The sequence below is a fragment of the Alnus glutinosa genome, chromosome 8 (genome assembly GCF_958979055.1).
Source record: "Alnus glutinosa chromosome 8, dhAlnGlut1.1, whole genome shotgun sequence".
NCBI classification, from domain to species: domain Eukaryota; kingdom Viridiplantae; phylum Streptophyta; class Magnoliopsida; order Fagales; family Betulaceae; genus Alnus; species Alnus glutinosa.
Window position 1 is genome coordinate 2,698,097 of NC_084893.1, and position 19,914 is coordinate 2,718,010.

Below are 19,914 nucleotides of genomic sequence, written 5' to 3' on the forward strand. Positions count from 1 at the left end.
TGTACTGTTCCAATTGGGCTGTTACAGTATGGTTGAAGAGCCTCTATGGAGGTTTTTTTTTTTTTTTTTTTTTTTTTTTTTTTTTTGACCTTTCCACCTAAGAGAAGGAGGGAGATTTGAACTAGTGACCTCCGCTTTATGAGGCATGATTCCCAGCCGATTGAGCTACCCCTTGGGAACAAGAGCCTCTACGGAGTTGGTTTGAAGATAAAATTAGACACAAAATTAGACACAAAATATATTTAAATTAGACACAAAATATATAAAATTAATTTAATACTAATATATTTAATATATAAGTATATGGAAAAGAAATCAATTAGACACAAAATTAGACACAAAATATATTTAAATTAATTTAATACTAATATTTATATCAAAATATTCTTAATCATAGCAAGAATTTTCTTAGGTGTTATAACATAGGTCGGTTTTGTGTTGTAAAAAAATTGAATTAGCCTAGGAATATGTGAGCTATTAGCCTGGGATTAAGCCCTTATTGTACTTTGACATGAACGCCTAGGCCTATTCGAGATGCAGAGCCCAAGTCGTGGCTCTCCACAAGGCCCAGCACCGCTACGCCTATTATTAATCTCACAGGGCTATAAAAAATTAAGAATCCCTAATTCCCAAATTGCTTCATCCAGGTTCCAGTGCTTTCAGCAAATCCAACGGAACGAGGGTTTCATCAAATTTGTTTGCAGTTTTTTCATCTAATTTATTGTATAACTTATTTGTATCATAAAAGGCTGTTCCTTGAGCAGGTACACACTCTTCTTACTACAATTCTGGCAGAGAGTTTTGGTTAGTTTTGTTTATTTCGCAAATTTAAGCCTCAAGTTCGTATCTTTGCATCTTTCATATTCTCGTCCACTGCCTCTTGTGTCATATTCGTTACTTTGAGACTGTTTGATTGGCTAATTTATTATATTTTTCTTTGTTGGCAATTTTCTGTAGCTTATATATAGTTTGGCTAATTTAACTTAAATGGGGAACAGAAAACAAAAGGTAATTGCTTAATTTTTTCCTTTTTGTTTTGTTTTTGTTTTTGTTTTTGCTTTGCTATTCCAATCATCTGGTTGTGTTTTGTACTGAGATTTACCTTTTGCATGGTTGCAACTGAATTGGGTGGTTAGAGAACTCGATTTGTCGAGGATCGGATAAGCGGAATGCCGGATGATGTTCTGGTTTCCATTCTGTCTCTCATAACAATGAAAGAGGCGGGGAGAACTAGTGTCCTTTCTCGCCGATGGCAAAAGCTTTGGACTTTTGTTCCTAATTTGAATTTCGATGGGCAAGAGAGTTTATACTATTTGGAAGATCATATAGGCGCACGGGGATTCCGGAGACTACATCGTATTGCAAGGACCAATTATGTGAAATGGGTGAATCGTGTACTGGAATTGCATCGTACTCCGGCTATTGACCAATTTAGAGTTTTTTTTTGATTTGACTGAGGATTATAGACGTGATATTGATAATTGGATCAACTTTGCAATGGAAAAGAGAGTTCAAAGGCTTGAGTTGAGCTTTGATTATTGTTCCCTTATAAATCCTTACCCTTTTCCATCATTGTACCAGACTCGCGGTATTCCCAGCCCAAATTCCCTTAGGGCCCTCATTTTAAAATTTCTGAATGTAAGTGGAGAAGTTTTGGAGTACTTCATATGCAACTGCCCCTTTCTTGAACGCCTGTGTGTGCAAAATTCATCTGCCCTTGTCAATCTGAAAGTTGCTGGTCCATTACTCCCCTTGAAGTACTTAGAGATATGCCACTGCCCCAAGCTACAAAACCTAGAGATTTCTGCAAAAAATCTTGTATCTTTCGTATACTCTGGGCCAAGAATAACCATGCCTTTTAGATATGTACCCAACCTCGTTGAAATGTCTTTGGGGGGCGTGTATTGTAAATATTCAATCTATCAATTCTGTGAGTTTTCAAGTTGTCTTTCGTGGCTAGAGACCCTTATATTGGAACTTCCGAGGATCAAGGTCTGCATGCAAATTTATGTTGGTTTTGTTTGTATTTTATAGGTTTTCCTTTTGAAATATGGAACTTTACTTTTCTTCTCTAACTCTTGGTTCGTTATACAGAAAAATAAGAAGCTCATTGAATTTCCTACATTAAGTAATCTCAAGCAATTAGAGTTGATAGCTTTCGATGAAAGTGATAATGCAAGCCTTCTTGGGTTGACTTCCCTGTTAAAAGCAGCTCCTATCTTGTGCAGGTTAACACTGAAGGTAAATGTTCATGCTTGTGTCCTGCATAAATTATCCAATTGTGGGATTATTTAGTGTCTGATGGTAGAGTAATGCTAGCGGTGCTTTGGTTTGTATTAATATCTCTGCACAAAGCTTTTAGCTTTCATGCCAACTGTTTAAATTAGTACCGTCTTCTGCTTTACCTTGTTATCGCATCATTGTTTGTCCATTGCCATGCCATAAGGTTAAAAAAAATGCAGTCATAACATTTGGCATATTCAATTATAGTTTAAGTTTTGCACCAGGAATATATGCTCTTTATTTAGAGGATGACGACTTCAGAAATTTTAGTTTTACTTATTTTGAGCAGATACCTGGGTTCCTCGTGAAATATTTAATAATAGAATATCGCGTTATGTTGGGGATTTACGTGCATGCACTGTAGACATTTGGGTTGTATTTAAATTGACTTAAAGGGTCATGGTCAATCTTTCTCAGTTTCTGACTCAAATTCAAAGTAGGATTTCAGTTCATGCCTTTGATTTCTTGCTGAACTATCAATTTTCTAAAAAAATTTAAAAGAACCAGATAGATTTTGGACAGTTTTGTAGGGTGTTTTAGTTGAGGCCAGATATGAAAAGGCATAATTTGGTATTATCAGTTAAGGTATCGGGTTGATGAAAACAAAACCATAAAATGTGACTTTTATCGCCGTAAACTAATCCTTCTTGCAATCATGCACTCGATTCCACAAGTATCTCTTATTTTTTGTTTGGGGCCAAATAGGTATTCGTGTTTATAATCTTTATATATCAGCTATTGTCACTCCATCTTGTTGGCTATAGTCCTTTTTTTTTTTTTTTTTTATGAATCAGTGAACATTCACTACAAAAAATACGGCTTTTTGAGCCGTTTTTGTTAGAGCCCTTTTAACAAAACAGCTCTAATTTGAGCCCTTTTTTATTAAAGTGGCTCTAATTAGAGCCGTTTTAGAAAAGCGGCTCAAATTTGAGCCCTTTTTGTAAAAGCGGCTCTAATTAGAGATGTTTTAATAAAAACGGCTCTAATTAGAGCCCTTTTGTTAAAAGGGCTCTAATTAATTTTGGAGCCGTTTTTACCAAAACGGCTCTAATTCGAGTCGCTTTTGTTAAAACGGCTCTAATTTGAGCCGTTTTAGGAAAAAACGGCTCAGATTACAGATGTTTTCGTTTCAACAGGTCAAATTAATTTAAGTCGTTTTTACAAAATAGTTCGAAATGGAGTCGTTTTGATTAAAACGGGTCTAATTGCAGCCGTTTGAAAAAAAAAAAAAAAAAAAGTCTCACATTGATCATACCACGATCAATCAAAGATTGTACCACAATCGTTCACTTAAATCGTACCACAATTGATGATAGATTGTACCCCGATTGATCACATTGATCGTACCACGTTCGATCACATAGATCGTACCCATGAATGATCACATAGATTGTGCTATGATCGATCACATGATCATACCACGTTTCATCACATAGATCGTACCATGACCGATTATATTGATCGTACCACGATCGATCACATAGATCGTACCATGATCGATCACATTGATCGTACCATAATCGATTATAGATCGTACTACAAATCGAACTCATAGATCATACCATGATCGATTACATTAATCGTACCACGATCGAGCACACATGATCTTATCACGATCGATCACACATGATCGTACCACGATCTATCACATATGATCGTACCATGATCGATCACATAGATCGTACCACGACCTACCACACTGATCGTACCACGATCTATCACATGATCGTACCACGTTCCATAACATAGATCGTACCATGATCGATCACACATGATCATACCACGATCGATCTTACAAATCATACTATGATCGATCACACAGATCATACCACGATCTATCACATGATCATAGCACATTCCATCACATAGATCGTACCATGATTGATCACACATGATCATACCACGATCGTTCTTACAAATCATACCACGATCGATCACACAGATCATACCACGATCGATCACATGATCGTACCATGTTCCATCACATAGATCGTACCACGATCGATCACACTGTTCGTACCATGATCCATCACAAAGATCGTACCACGATCGATTACATTTAATTTAATTTAATTTTTTTTCATTTGTTTATTTAATTTTTTTTTATAATTTTAAGTTTTTAAAAAAAAAAACGAAAATTGGTTTTTTATTTGTTTTTTCCTTCTTTCTTTAATTTTTTTTATTTGTTTTTTTTAAAAACGGCTCCGTTTTTTGGGCTGTTTTGGAAGAAAAAGGCTCCAAATGGAGTCGTTTTGGAATAAAACGACTTTAAAAAATTCAACTTTTTGAATTTTATGTCAAAAAATTAATTAAAAAAAAACAAGCGATTGGAGCCGCTTTGAAAGAAAAGGGCTCCATTTGGAGCCCTTTTGGTAGAAAAGGGCTCCATTTGGAGCCGTTTTGGAAGGAAATGGCTCCAACTAGAGTCGTTTCTTCCAAAACGGCTCTAAATTTCAGGCGTACAGCCAAAAAAAAAAAAAACAATTTTTTAAATTTTATATCAAAAAATTAATTAAAAAAAAAAAGTTATTAGAGCTGCTTTGAAAGAAAAGGGCTCCAAATGGAGCCCTTTTGGTAGAAAACGGCTCTAAATTTCGGGCGTACAGCAAAAAAAAAAAAAAAAAATCAACTTTTTAAATTTTATATCAAATTTTTTTTTTTTTTTTAGAAAGTGATTAGAGCCGCTTTGAAGCAAAAGGGCTCCATTTGGAGCCCTTCCAAAACGGCTCTAAATTTTAGGCGGACAAAAAAAAAATTAACTTTTTAAATTTTATATCAAAATATTAATTAAAAATAAAAACAAGTGATTGGAGCCGCTTTGAAACAAAAGGGTATAAAAGGGCTCCATTTGGAGCCGTTTTGGAAGGAAATGGCTCCAATTAGAGCTGTTTCTTTCAAAACGGCTCTAAATTTTGGGCGCCCAGCAAAAAAAAAATAAATTCAACTTTTTGAATTTTATATCAAAAAATTAATTAAAATAAAAACAAGTGATTGGAGCCACTTTGAAATAAAAGGGCTCCAAATGGAGCCCTTTTGGTAGAAAACGGCTCTAAATTTTGGGCGGGACACGAAAATTTCGTGTCCCGCCCGCATAGTAAAAAAAATTCAAATTAATTAAAAATAAAAACAAGTGATTGGAGCCGCTTTGAAAAAAAGGGCTCCAATTGGAGCCCTTTTGGTAGAAAAGGGCTCCATTTGGAGCCGTTTTGGAAGGAAAGGGCTCCAACTAGAGCCCTTTTCTTCGAAAACGGCTCTAAATTTTGGGCGGGGCACGAAAATTTCGTGTCCCGCGCGCATAGTATAAAAAATTCAAATTAATTAAAAATAAAAACAAATGATTGGAGCCGCTTTGAAAAAAAGGGCTCCATTTAGAGCCCTTTTTGTAGAAAAGGGCTCCATTTGGATCCGTTTTGGAAGGAAAGGGCTCCAACTAGAGCCCTTTTCTTCGGAACGGCTCTAAATTTTGGGCGGGGCACGAAAATTTCGTGTCCCGCGCCCACAGCCCAAAAAAATTCAATTTTTTGAATTTTAAATGTTTTTTTTCCTTTCTCTCACCCTTTAAATATCTAGATGTCTTTCTTTACTCTCTTTCTCTCATCATCACTCTCATGTCTCCATAACTCTCCATCATCTTCCTTTCTTTCTTCTTTCATTTTATTCTTCTCCCTTTTCTCTCTCTCTCTCTCTCTCTCTCTCTCCCTCTTTCCCTCTGTCTCTCCGATCATTGTCTACGTGGGACTCTTGAGACCCACATCCTGGGTCTCAAGAGACCCACGTCTTGGGTCTCTTGTGACCCAGGAGTGGGTTTGTCCTGGGTCTCAAGAGACCCGGCTGTGGGTCTCTTGAGTTTTGAAATTTTGATTGAAAAAAATTAATGTTGCTCATTTTATGGTTTTCCTATTTTTTTTGACTAGGTAACTCCAGGGTCTCATGCAAGATCTTTCTTGGTAATATTGTAATTGAATTTGATGGAAGCCTGTTGAAAGCATCAAGGAGGTACTTGCTATTTTGTTTAGTTTTCTGTTTTTGTTGCTTTGTTGTTGCGGTGTTGGGTGTTTCTATTGTAAAGGTTTTGGTGTTTTGTATTGTCTATTGCTTTGTTGTTGCAGTAATGTGATGGAATATTTTTTTTCTCTTAATTGTGATTCATCTAGCCGTATTCATTCATAAAAAAAGAAAAAAATATTTTTTTTTTTGGTTTTCTTTAGGCCGTGAATTATGTTTGTAAAATGGTTATAATATGTTTGGTTGTTCAGAAAATGGGGAAAATAAAAGAAAAAATGGTGCATTTTAGTTTTCTAGGTAACCAAACGCTGCTCTGCAAGTCGTCCTTTTTTTTTTTTTTTTTTTTTTTTTTTTTTTAGTTTTCTATATATAGTATACGTAAACTCTAACCTTACGTATACTATATATAGCACAAATCTAGGGTTATGGTATATAAATAGTATAGGTACAATATTATATATGTATATTTATAGTATTTTCAATGATTTAATTGGCATATATATATTTTAAGTTATGTATATAATACACAAATGTAAACCCTAACCCTATGTATACTATATATAGTACAAAACTAGGGTTAGGGTACGTATATAAATAGTAGTTGAACAATATTATACTTTAAATATAGTATTAATTGGAAGTTAATTGGTGTACATTTTAAATTATATATGTAGTACACAAATGTAAACCTAACCCTACGTATACTATATATAACACAAATCTAGGGTTAAGGTATATAAATAGTATAGGTACAATATTATTAATATTGATAGTATTTTGAAGGATTTAATTGGCATACATATTTTAAGTTATGTATATAATACACAAATGTAAACCCTAACCCTACGTATACTATATATAGCACAAATCTAAGGTTAGGGTACGTATATAAATAGTATGTGAACAATATTATACTTTAAATATAGTATTAATTGGAAGTTAATTGGTGTACATTTTAAATTATATATATAGTGCACAAGTGTAAACTCTAACCCTACGTACACTATATATAGCACAAATCTAGAGTTATGGTATATAAATAGTATAGGTACAATATTATATATGTATATTTATAGTATTTTCAATGATTTAATTGGCATATATATTTTAAGTTATGTATATAATACACAAATGTAAACCCTAACCTACGTATACTATATATAGCACAAATCTAGGGTTAGGGTACATATATAAATAGTAGTTGAACAATATTATACTTTAAATACAGTATTAATTGGAAGTTAATTGGTGTACATTTTAAATTATATATATAGTACACAAATGTCTAGGGTTAGGGTACGTATATAAATAGTAGTTGAACAATATTATACTTTAAATATAGTATTAATGGAAGTTAATTGGCATATATATTTTAAATTATGTATATAGTACACAAATGTAAACCCTAACCCTACATATACTATATATAGCACAAATCTAGGGTTAGGGTATATAAATAGTATATGCACAATATTATGTATATATATAGTAATAATTGAAATTTAATTGGCATATATATTTTAATTTATGTATATAGTATACAAATGTAAACCCTAAACTATGGTGAGAGTTCAATAAATAAAATGTACCCAAAAAAGTATATGTGTTTAAATAAATTACTATATTAATTTTTTAAAGTATAAAATTAAAAAAAAAAAGTATATATAATACACAAATGTAAACCCTAACCTCGCGTATACTATGTATAGCACAAATCTACGGTTAGGGTTCCTTAAATAAAATATACCATAACCCAACAATCATTACTATATAAGGACTTATACGAGATTTGACTAAGAGTGGAGAGTTGAAGGGAATTCTTGTTGAGCCTACATTCTGTGTGTTTGAAGATAAATGCGAAAACTACCTATGGTTTGAATTCGTTACCACCATTTGAACACTCTCCCTCTACCCTAACCCTAAGTATAGGACATCTGTTCGGAAATGTGTCTCAAAGGGTTGAAATGATAGATTCGTTATTTAAGCGTGTGTCTGAAACTGCAAATGAAGACCCTTATTAATTAGGGAGCTTTTGATTAACTTCTATAAGAGTTAAGGCCGGAATAGGAAACACCAGCCCTGATCGGATCGTTATATTCAGGGATGGAGTCAGCGAGTCACAATTCAACCAAGTTTTGAACATTGAACTGGATCAAATGATAGAGGCATGCAAATTTCTATCTTTGTGCTCACGCTAGAATGATCGGGACCACAAGGCCAACACATTACCATGTTCTATTTGATGAGGTTGGCTTTTCTGCAAATGATCCTCAGGAACTTGTGAGTTCACTTTCTTATGCATATCAAACAAGCACAACTGCGGTTTATGTATTACGTATAAATATTGGAAATTGTTTTATTTTTTAAAGTATATATTTTCTGTGTAGTACACAACCCTAAACCCTAACCCTACGTATATATATACTATATATAGCACTACACTATATATGGTTAGTGCTTTACTAATTAATAGTATATATACATTATGTATGTAAACCCTAACCATACGTATATATGCTATATAAATAGTAAAGTCGGGTTAAGGTTCAAATCATAGAATATACCAAAATATGTACGTAGTATTAATTAAAAGTTGTATTTATTTTTTTAAATGATTTATTTCATATATAAATTACACATCATTTGGTAACTAACTTCTAGTAAAAAAATAGACATTGAGAAGTATTTCACTTACAATATTTTTAATGTCAAATATATTATTTAAATAATTACACATCAATATGTAAATGTATTATATATTTAATATATTAGTAACGTGCCGCATGCAATAGGATGGTCGCTAAACACGTCACGTGTTGGATTATTTTCTCTCATGTTATTTAAAAATTGTAATTTTTTTATAAATTACACGGTTAGCCCCGTGGCCAGTTGACATTAGCCCATTGGGCCACGTGGATATTGAGCACGTGGCCATCTTGATACGTAGCCATGTGGCCACGTGCCCTAATCCAACGTGCCCTAATAAATTGCAAAACAAACGAAGGTAAGTTCCCAATATATATTTCTTGCTATATCAATATTGTTTCACTTTTTAACTTCCAAAATTATTCTAGTGCAAACAAAAACGTGCACTTACACATGACATTTCAAATATCAGACCAAAGCAAAAGCATAAAAAAAAAAAAAATGTATCTATTGTCAATGAAATTTTATCCACTAAGGCCATCTCCAGTAGGTAAAGTTAAAGTAACTATTCAAAAACTACAAATATTTATTTTAGCTACTCCAACAGTTTAAAACACTCCAACAATACACTTTATTCTACTCTTCATTTCCTTAAAATATTATTTTGTCATATTTTTTAATTGTTTTATTTTCTTTCTCTCTTTCGTCGAATCCGTCCCCATCCCCAACAACCGGCCAACCCCATCGTTTTTCAGATCTCCCCTATGCCATGAGCCACCGGCAATGGCATTCTCCGGCCCAGTTGCGGACCGCACTGGTAGAATCGGAGCTGTACAACATCATACCCATCGGAATCGAAGCCGTGCGAAACCAGCGGGAGCACCTGGTGCTCCACCTAGCCAACGCCCAGATGCGCCGCTTGCCTCCCCTTGACAACATCGACGTCCTCGACGCCGCCGTTTTCCGCAAGAAGCTCCTACTTCGGCAATAAGTCTAACATTTGGATCTCCGATCGCCAGGAGATGGGGATGACAGAGAGAGATCGATGGAGAGGGACAGAAGGACGAAGAGGTAGAGGGGGGAGAGAGAAAATATTAATAAAAATTTTTGACTTGGGTGAACAGTTAATAGGCAACTCTGCCTATTCAATGTTCAATGTTAGATGAAAAAGTTTACTTTGGCCATTCTGCTGGAGAGGAGAAAAGAGCAAAAAAAGTTAAATTTATCCATTTCAGCTAAAGTAGCCACTCTGCCTAACTAAATTATTACTAAGTTACAGGACTATTAATTTATCAACTAAAGATAATTCTCTTCCAAGCATCTTCGCACACTCTCGAGCAGCTTGCATTCCCTCTATCTCCTCATACACCAATGGCGATCCAACCATAAGAGGACATCGAGGATCAATTATTACCTTCTCAAGCTCAACAGCATTCTTAACTAAATACTTGACATACTTGACATCAATTGTTCGCCCCACAAATCCAACCATTTCCACCTGTTTGAGGCAATGATGGAGACATTTTGGAGATTTCTGTACTTTTCTTGGACCAGGGGATCCATACATATGTAACTACAATAAGAAATTAGAAAAAAAATGCATCAGATTTTGCTTGTTTAGAAACAAACTACGAACACATACTACAATTATCATCAAGGAGCACAATAATCCCAAAATATGAACCGCGATATGTTCAACCTTTAACAACAGTACTCAAGTATTGGAGCATGCCAATACTTCATGGTGGAATGAGTCTTAAATTTTCTACATAGGATTTGATTAAGCCCAATGATTTTCCCTCCATGTTTATGATGCAGTTTACTACTCTTGCCAACAGATTGCTCTCATAACTTTGTTTCACTTGAACAGGTGAAACTTGCGTAGGAGCTACCTGGTTAAAAGTTAATTAGATCACCACCGATTGATTCTCCGGATACAGTTGCTTGTAAAGAGTTTCAGTTTGTTGGTTTAATAGATTTCTCATTCATTAAAAATAATAATAACACTACGTACCAATCAACGAGAAAAAAGGTTAACTTATCAGAACTATCGAACATGTCGTTACTGCAAAAGAATGACCGCCTCATGTATTAAACCAACTACTACGGAAAAACCAAATCTACACTTGCCTTTCAGCAAAACTGAAAAAACTAAACATGTGATGGAGAAGATAGAAATGGAGTTATTATTATTACTATTTAGGTTTGCTTCGGGTTACAACACTAGCTTTGTTAGGGTGGTTAGACGATGGAGGTAAGAGATGAAGGAAGAAGAAAAAACGAAGAGAGGGGTGCGGACCAACATGGTTAAGGTTTTTTTTGGTTTTGTTTTCTTGCGACCCGATACCTGAACCGATAATACCAAATTATGCCTTTTCAAATCTGGCATCAACTAAAACACCCTACGAAACTGTCCAAAACCTTTCCAGAAGCTGTGAACAGTGCAGTGAAAGATCAGTAAAGGTTTTTATTTGCAAGAGAGAGAGAGAGAGAGAGAGAGAGAGAATCAACAAAGGTACGCAATTACAAAATTTACGAAACACCCTAACTCTACAAACCTTAAAATAAAATAAAAAAGGGCCAAATATCAAATACGAATAAAGAACAGAAGAGTAAAAAAAGTCTATATGGTTTTTAATTTTATTTTTTATTTAAAAAAAAAAATTGACAGTTCAGCATGAAATCAAAAGGATGAACTGAAATCCCACTTCGAAATTGAATCAGAAACCAAGGAGGAATGACCATAACCCATTAAGCCAATCTAATTCCATAAGTCTCTAGGGCATGCATGTAAATCCTCAACATGGCATGATATTCTATTTTTAAATATTTCATGAGGAACCCAGGTACCTGCTGAAAATAGGTAAACTAAAATTTCTGAAGTCGTAATACTCTAAACGTACAAAGAGTACACATTCTTGGTGCAAAACTTAAACAGTTGAATATGCCAAATGTTATGACAGCATTTTTTTTATCCTTATGGCATGGCAATGAACAAACAATGATGTGCTAACAAGGTAAAACTACAAGACGAAACCAATTTAAACACTTGGAATGAAAGCTAAAAGCTTTATGCAGATTTTAATATAAACCAAAGCACCGCAAGCATTACTCTACCATCAACCAACCACCAAATCACACAATTGGATAATTTATGTTGGGAACAAGTATGAACATTTACCTTTAGTGTTAATCTGCACAAGACAGGAGCTGCTTTTAACAGGGAAGTCAGCCAAAGAAGGCTTGCATTACCACTTTTTTCAGTGGCTATCAACTCTAATTGCTTTAGATTACTTAATGTATGAAATTCAAGGAGCTTCATTTTTTTCTGTAAAACGAACCAAGAGTTAGAGCAGAAAACTAAAGTTCCATATTTCAAAAGGAAAACCTATAAAAGAAAAACATAACCAACATAATTTAACATACATACCTCGACCTTCGAAAGATCCAATACAAGCGTCTCTAGCCGCGGAAGATAACTTGAAAACTCGCAGAAGTTATAGATTGAATATTCAAAATAATTGCCCTCCAAAGACATTTCAACAAGGTTGGGTACATACTTGAAAGGCATGGTTATTCTTGGCCCAAAGTAAACGAATGATACTAGATTTTTTGCAGAAATCTCTAGGTTTTCTAACTTTAAGCAATGGGATATTTCTAAGTGCTTCAAGCGGAGCAATGGACCAGCAACTTTCAGATTGACAAGAGTTTCCGAACCTTCCACCCACAGTCGATCAAGAAAGGGGCAGTTGCATATGAAGTACTCCAAAACTTCTCCACTTACATTCAGAAATTTCAAAATGAGGGCCCTAAGGGAATTTGGGCTGGGAATACCGCGAGTCTGGTACAATGATGGAAAAGGGTAAGGATTTATAAGGGAACAATAATCAAAGCTCAACTCAAGCCTTTGAACTCTCTTTTCCATTGCAAAGTTGATCCAATTATCAATATCACGTCTATAATCCTCAGTCAAATCAAAAAAAACTCTAAATTGGTCAATAGCCGGAGTACGATGCAATTCCAGAACACGATTCACCCATTTCACATAATTGGTCCTTGCAATACGGTGTAGTCTCCGGAATCCCCGTGCGCCTATATGATCTTCCAAATAGTATAACCTCTCTTGCCCATCGAAATTCAAATTAGGAACAAAAGTCCAAAGCTTTTGCCATCGGCGAGAAAGGACACTAGTTCTCCCCGCCTCTTTCATTGTTATGAGAGACAGAATGGAAACCAGAACATCATCCGGCATTCCGCTTATCCGATCCTCGACAAATCGAGCTCTCTAACCACCCAATTCAGTTGCAACCATGCAAAAGGCAAATCTCAGTACAAAACACAACCAGATGATTGGAATAGCAAAGGAAAAACAAAAACAAAAAGGAAAAAATTAAGAAATTACCTTTTGTTTTCTGTTCCCCATTTAAGTTAAATTAGCCGAACTATATATAAGCTACAGAAAATTGCCAACAAAGAAAAATATGATAAATTAGCCAATCAAACGGTCTAAAAGTAACGAATATGACACAAGAGGCAGTGGACGAGAATATGAAAGATGCAAAGATACGAGCTTGAGGCTTAAATTTGCGAAATAAACAAAAATAACCAAAACTCTGCCATAATTGTAGTAAGAAGAGTGTGTACCTGCTCAAGGAACAGACTTTTATGATACAAATAAGTTATATAATAAATTATATTACAAAACTGCAAACAAATTTGATGAAAGAAGGGAGTTCAAGTCCCCTCGTTCAGTTGGGTTTACTGAAAGCACTGGAATTGTATGAAGGAAAGGAATTTGGGAATTTGGGAATTAGGGATTGTTTTAGCCCTCTGTACCGGGAAAACGAATTTTATATAAGTATTAAGAGGGCCCGGACCCTTAGCGGTTGGATCGAAATTGGGCCGTTCAGTGTGAGCCCAAGACAACGTAACGGAAGATTAATACTAGGCCTTGGCCTTGTGGAGTAAACGCCGAATACAGCCACACGACTTGGGCTCTGCTTCTCGAATAGGCCTAGGCCCTAGGGGTCCATGTCAATGTATTATATGGGAAACATTGGACTGCTGAAGTAGTGATAATTTTCTTTACTGTATTTTTAGAAGGATAAAACAGGAAAGATTTCCCCAAGAGAGATTCCTTTGGAGATTGGGAGAAGAAAGAAAGAAGTACAGACCTGAGACCCATGACCATGAGGGGTGGCACACGTGTGGTGTGTCTCGGCCTTTTATAGACACCAGAGACAAGTGTCTACTGTCTTGGAGGTTGACTGTGGGCTGTGGGCCGTGGGCCAATTCAGTCCAAATTGTTAAACAATTGATTTTATTATCAGCCCACACCGTTTCAATGAACATATTCATTTTACTTGAAATGAGTGACCAATTCAGAATTTGTTTTGATTTGGATGAGATTTGTAGAGATGACTAGTTGGATGGCACTGCTTGGTTCCCTGAGTATGTATCAGTATAATTGTTAAAAATATAATTTTAATATCATACACATTATATTATAGAATAAATTTAATATCTGGATTATTGAACAAGTATATATCGACGAAAAACACGTGGTAGGTATCACTACGATACTTATCACGTGGTAGGTATCACTACGATACTTAACAATAAAAATTCAATACCATAGATAGAAAAAAAATATATTTATAATAAATTTCATATCTAAATCTAAAACTAATGGCATGTTCATTTGTTTATATATATATATATATATATATAAGTAAATTGATACCATAATATTACAAAAGTGAAAATTGAGTAGACATTGTTAAGGTACATGGTCTCTCAAGGACTTTCAATAGCAAAGTTCAAGATATCTCGCAGTTCAATTCAGACTCATCCACTGCCTCATCCGTGTCTCTGTGTCCCAATCCAACTCCAATTCTATTGATACCATAGCTTTTGCGATGCTCTCTATATCTACGATCCCATCCCATTTTCAATAAAGTAAAAATAGGAGGATTTTGTATTGTGAATGAACATGCATCAAGAAAAATAAAAGAATAATATGAAAAGAAAACATTATTCAATTGTTTTTAGCTCATACTCTAGCCATCAATTTGAAAACAAAATGAAAAACTATGTTTTTCTGCACCAAATATTAGAGGAAAATTGAGATAGACTATCATTTTCTCACATGCTTTATTAAAGTTCCATCAATGTTATCACCCTTCTTATTTTCTTTTACATGTTATGATGTTTCACTTCTGATATTTTCATAAATAAAGCCGCAATGATACTATTAAAAATCACACTATTTACACCTCTTGGTTTGCTTCTCCAAAGCTCTAAGAAGCCTCTTTCACACTTTTTTTTTTTGATAGGTCAGAAACCTCTTTCACACTTGCAACAATAATTTATCCTAACACAGCAACTGTAGTCAGAGAATTGAAATTCTCTAATTGGAAAAACCCGTCAGTTCATTGATCACCATTCCTTCAACAAACACAATGAGTAGAAAGTCGAAAGCCCCAGTCAAACAAATACCTTCCCTCTAATGCGAAAAATCTCTTCGAGGTCATAAAATTGCCCATGAATATTGCCACAAATTGTAACAGGGCTTTTAACAGGCTGCAGTCCAAAAAACTAAAAAATTAGTTAAAACTTGCCACCCTGATAAATAAACATAAGCTGAAAAACATGACTATGTATAAAATAAAAAAAGAAAAGCCTGAATACAAAACAGCAACAGAAACCCATGGAAAACATATAAAGCTTGAATTATGTAATGAAAAATAAAAGTTGATGCTGTATTGAAGGTATACCTTAGCAACAATATAGTCTGCACCCACTTGGTTTAACCACCATATATTGCAATAAGAGAAAATGGCGACTCAAAATAATACAGAAAATAAAAGTATGCTTTTTTCAATATTTTTCTTTCCCAAAATCATTTAGGATCAGTAAAGGTTTTTATTTGCACGAGAGAGAGAGAGAGAGAGAGAATCAACAAAGGTACGCAATTACAAAATTTACGAAACACCCTAACTCTACAAACCTTAAAATAAAATAAAAAAGGGCCAAATATCATATACGAATAAAGAACAGAAGAGTAAAAAAAGTCTATATGGTTTTTAATTTTATTTTTTATTTAAAAAAAAAAATTGACAGTTCAGCATGAAATCAAAAGGATGAACTGAAATCCCACTTCGAAATTGAATCAGAAACCAAGGAGGAATGACCATAACCCATTAAGCCAATCTAATTCCATAAGTCTCTAGGGCATGCATGTAAATCCTCAACATGGCATGATATTCTATTATTAAATATTTCATGAGGAACCCAGGTACCTGCTGAAAATAGGTAAACTAAAATTTCTGAAGTCGTAATACTCTAAACAAAGAGTACACATTCTTGGTGCAAAACTTAAACAGTTGAATATGCCAAATGTTATGACAGCATTTTTTTTATCCTTATGGCATGGCAATGAACAAACAATGATGTGCTAACAAGGTAAAACTACAAGACGAAACCAATTTAAACACTTGGAATGAAAGCTAAAAGCTTTATGCAGATTTTAATATAAACCAAAGCACCACAAGCATTACTCTACCATCAACCAACCACCAAATCACACAATTGGATAATTTATGTTGGGAACAAGTATGAACATTTACCTTTAGTGTTAATCTGCACAAGACAGGAGCTGCTTTTAACAGGGAAGTCAGCCAAAGAAGGCTTGCATTACCACTTTTTTCAGTGGCTATCAACTCTAATTGCTTTAGATTACTTAATGTATGAAATTCAAGGAGCTTCATTTTTTTTCTGTAAAACGAACCAAGAGTTAGAGCAGAAAACTAAAGTTCCATATTTCAAAAGGAAAACCTATAAAAGAAAAACATAACCAACATAATTTTACATACATACCTCGACCTTCGAAAGATCCAATACAAGCGTCTCTAGCCGTGGAAGATAACTTGAAAACTCGCAGAATTTATAGATTGAATAATAATTGCCCTCCAAAGACATTTCAACAAGGTTGGGTACATACTTAAAAGGCATGGTTATTCTTGGCCCAAAGTATACGAATGATACTAGATTTTTTGCAGAAATCTCTAGGTTTTCTAACTTTAAGCATTGGGATATTTCTAAGTGCTTCAAGCGGAGCAATGGACCAGCAACTTTCAGATTGACAAGAGTTTTCGAACCTTCCACCCACAGTCGTTCAAGAAAGGGGCAGTTGCATATGAAGTACTCCAAAACTTCTCCACTTACATTCAGAAATTTCAAAATGAGGGCCCTAAGGGAATTATTTTCAAAACTACTTTTTTTTCACTTTTTTCTCACAAAAGTCAATACCTTTATTTCACATCAAACTGATTTTCTGCAACTCTATACTTTCTCTTGAATCACTACTAACAATTATTTCTAATCATTGCTAGACATCATATGTGGAAGTGCAAAAAGCTTGGTCACAAGTAACCAAACCTGAAGTAGAGGAGCTCTTTAGGTTGTATAGTGTCATTTCTATCTGCAATAGAATAATCATAATAATACTGTTTCTCCAAAAAATGCTCAACATAATTTGGAAAACTTGATATAACATCCACATGTGAGGGAATATGCATCAAAACTTTAATAGTTCTAATCCAAAAAATTGAGAGACTCAATTCAATAAGTAAAGTTAGAGGTGCATACATCGAAACCACTTTTCTTAGGACACCTGCTGCAGCCAATACAATTCACCCATAGAATGTTACTCACTGTATCAGCATGTGATAGTCATTTGGAGGAGACCCAATCCCAATATTAGCAAAGTACAGCCTACAGAAACCAAGTAAGCTGTATAAGAATAAAAAGGCAACATGACAAATGTTTCCTTTTTTCAGTACTGGGTGATATATATATATATATATATATATATATATATATATATATATATATATATATATATATATATATATATATATGTGTGTGTGTGTGTGTGTGTGTGTGTGTGTGTGTGTGTGTGTATGTTTCCTTTTTTCAGTACTGGGTGATATATATATATATCTGTGTGTGTGTGTGTGTTTCCTTTTTTCAGTACTGGGTGATATATATATATATATATATATATCTGTGTGTGTGTGTCCACTGTGAGAGTAAAATACCGTGATAACACACATGGAAATTATGAAGAAAAATAAAAGTCCTAGAACTTCAATATTTGAGTCCCAAAGAGATTTGATCAGTTCAGTCTTAAGTAACTACTTAGCTCAAGTAGGTTGAATTTTCTATTTCTTGTTGCACCAAAACAATAGCAATAATAAGAAAGCCCCGAGGGGAGGGGTTGTTAAAGATGGTGCTGGGAAAGAATGTTTTGGTTCATACTTACACGAGAAAAGGAAAAAAGAAAATTGAAAAGAAAACACCACGAGTTCATAAAAATTGAAAAAGAAAATGTCCAAAGTTTTAAAAGTCTTACTTATATAACACACCAACAATTCCATAACAAGTGGTGACAAATTTAAGTCCACCTGTAATTTCCATCGTGAATCCTCCTTAGCAGGTCAGGTCATAGCATTCAATTTCTAAAGAATGTTTAGCTCAGATCGAGATAGGGATACGCAGCATGCTAACAAAAGAAATGACCATATTAATCAACAGCAAATCAATCATTTTTATAAAAATAAATCTAGGTCAAACAGATATAATCAAACAGGTCCATAAAATGCTAAACCAGCACAAAGACCACTAAAATAATTATTTGTGATATTCTGTATCTGTAAAGAACCTATGCAACATACCAAAGGTATTGGCGTAACAATAATAAAAAAAATTATACAGATATTTAAAGTGCAGATGTCATTCACTGGATCCAATACATTTAAAGCCCTCAAAGAAAACGCTAATGCATAATTGGTATATAAGTCCAAATTCTGCACAAGTTGCTCATGAGCTGAGTGACAAGCATATAAAAAAAGATCCAGGCTTAAATGGAATATTTCAGTAAATGTTTTTGATAAGTAATTTAGTGAAATATTTTATTTACGCGCAAATTACTAATCAAAAAAAAAAAAAAAAAAAAAAAAAAAAAAAAAGTGGTGGAAAAAAAACACATTAAATATATTTCTTATTATGCAGAGTGTTGAAACTTTGAAGAATGCTGAAAAGTCGCGGTACTCACACAATTCCCAAAACAAGAAACAAGGTGTTACTTCCCAAACACAAAGTGGAAAGAAAGTTTACAAACTCTAAAAGAAATCATGCATAGTTTGCTGCTACGGAATCAAGACAGACAAGTAGACAGTTTATGATTATCCTACTTGGAAAGGTTTAATTACCATGGCAGCAACCATCTCCACCAAAACTAATGCACACGAAAGACGTATAACCATGCCACATTCCAATTTTTTGAAATAGAAAGAAAATGATAATAGAAGTGATACAGGACATGAGCTCAGCAGTGCATCTAAAAGAACTGCTTTGCAAAATTTTCCCAATAATGACACATTTTAAAAAAAAAACTCTAATCTATCAGATTTTTCAGTTTCAGATTATGCAAGAAAGGTATTATTAAATAAAAAAGAGCCACGAAAAAGTTGCCCTTATTATCTCACAAATGTTCAAGAATCAATCTAAACTTGTTAGAAACTGGAAAAAGCTTTAAAGATGAAACTAACGTCAATCTCTCGCGATGTTTCTCCATATCAAAAGTGTGCAAAAATCGAGTTTCATGCTTTATTCTCACTAAAGAAAAAAGAAGAGGAACTATTTAAAAATATGTACCAAACAGGATTTGTACGTTGTAAAAATTGAGAAAGAGCAAAGGTCTCCTTAATTACTCACAGCATCTTCCATGATTGTACGCCAACCTTGCATGGATGATAAACCATATCTAAGCCGATCAGTTTCACCATCTTCAGAAAATTTTCCGTTATGAGTTTCGTGGATTAAGGGAAATTTGGGGAAAAGAGATACAGAGATGAGAGAGAAGATATTGTTGCAGAGAGGCTGGGAAAAGACAAACAAATACGTAATAAAATCCTT

The 19,914-nt window shown here is 34.3% G+C and overlaps 2 protein-coding genes and 1 long non-coding RNA gene across 4 annotated transcripts; 1 reads left to right on the forward strand and 2 right to left on the reverse strand.

Annotated features, from left to right (window-relative positions):
* Positions 1–530: 530 nt before the first annotated feature.
* On the forward strand, positions 531–8,609 carry LOC133875610 (uncharacterized). 2 transcript variants are annotated; one of them, XR_009901467.1, is made up of 6 exons: positions 534–764; positions 958–1,008; positions 1,137–1,992; positions 2,095–2,241; positions 6,198–6,279; positions 8,390–8,609. XR_009901467.1 is itself a non-coding variant. In XM_062313791.1 (5 exons), exons 3-5 carry the CDS (start codon positions 1,498–1,500, stop codon positions 6,240–6,242), a joined length of 687 nt encoding a protein of 228 aa, XP_062169775.1. In that variant the 5' UTR covers positions 531–764; positions 958–1,008; positions 1,137–1,497; the 3' UTR covers positions 6,243–6,395. The 2 variants fall into 2 exon arrangements, 1 of the variants encoding a protein (XP_062169775.1); XM_062313791.1 differs by lacking the exon at positions 8,390–8,609 and having other exon boundaries at positions 531–764; positions 6,198–6,395.
* A 1,530-nt stretch (positions 8,610–10,139) lies between these two features.
* LOC133875357 (F-box/FBD/LRR-repeat protein At5g53840-like) lies at positions 10,140–13,754 on the reverse strand. Its single transcript, XM_062313469.1, has 5 exons — positions 13,579–13,754; positions 13,337–13,387; positions 12,365–13,219; positions 12,116–12,262; positions 10,140–10,507 (listed from the first exon to the last, which is right to left on the reverse strand). Exons 2-5 carry the CDS (start codon positions 13,355–13,357, stop codon positions 10,208–10,210), a joined length of 1,323 nt encoding a protein of 440 aa, XP_062169453.1. The 5' UTR covers positions 13,358–13,387; positions 13,579–13,754; the 3' UTR covers positions 10,140–10,207.
* Positions 13,755–16,578: 2,824 nt separating this feature from the next.
* Positions 16,579–19,873, reverse strand: LOC133874931 (uncharacterized). Its single transcript, XR_009901408.1, has 5 exons — positions 19,714–19,873; positions 18,402–18,499; positions 17,584–17,709; positions 16,813–17,416; positions 16,579–16,710 (listed from the first exon to the last, which is right to left on the reverse strand). It is a non-coding gene; the product is annotated as an uncharacterized LOC133874931 (long non-coding RNA).
* Positions 19,874–19,914: the final 41 nt, after the last annotated feature.

Excerpts from the sequence above, each read along its gene's own strand:
- LOC133875610 (XM_062313791.1), top strand. The coding sequence starts at position 1,498 with ATGGAAAAGAGAGTTCAAAGGCTTGAGTTGAGCTTTGATTATTGTTCC. Across the intron at positions 1,993-2,094 it reads TGGAACTTCCGAGGATCAAG|AAAAATAAGAAGCTCATTGA; the intron begins GTCTGCATGCAA and ends TTCGTTATACAG. Across the intron at positions 2,242-6,197 it reads TGTGCAGGTTAACACTGAAG|GTAACTCCAGGGTCTCATGC; the intron begins GTAAATGTTCAT and ends TTTTTTGACTAG.
- LOC133875357 (XM_062313469.1), bottom strand. The coding sequence starts at position 13,357 with ATGGGGAACAGAAAACAAAAG. Across the intron at positions 12,263-12,364 it reads TGGATCTTTCGAAGGTCGAG|AAAAAAATGAAGCTCCTTGA; the intron begins GTATGTATGTTA and ends TTCGTTTTACAG. Across the intron at positions 10,508-12,115 it reads TGTGCAGATTAACACTAAAG|TTACATATGTATGGATCCCC; the intron begins GTAAATGTTCAT and ends TTCTTATTGTAG.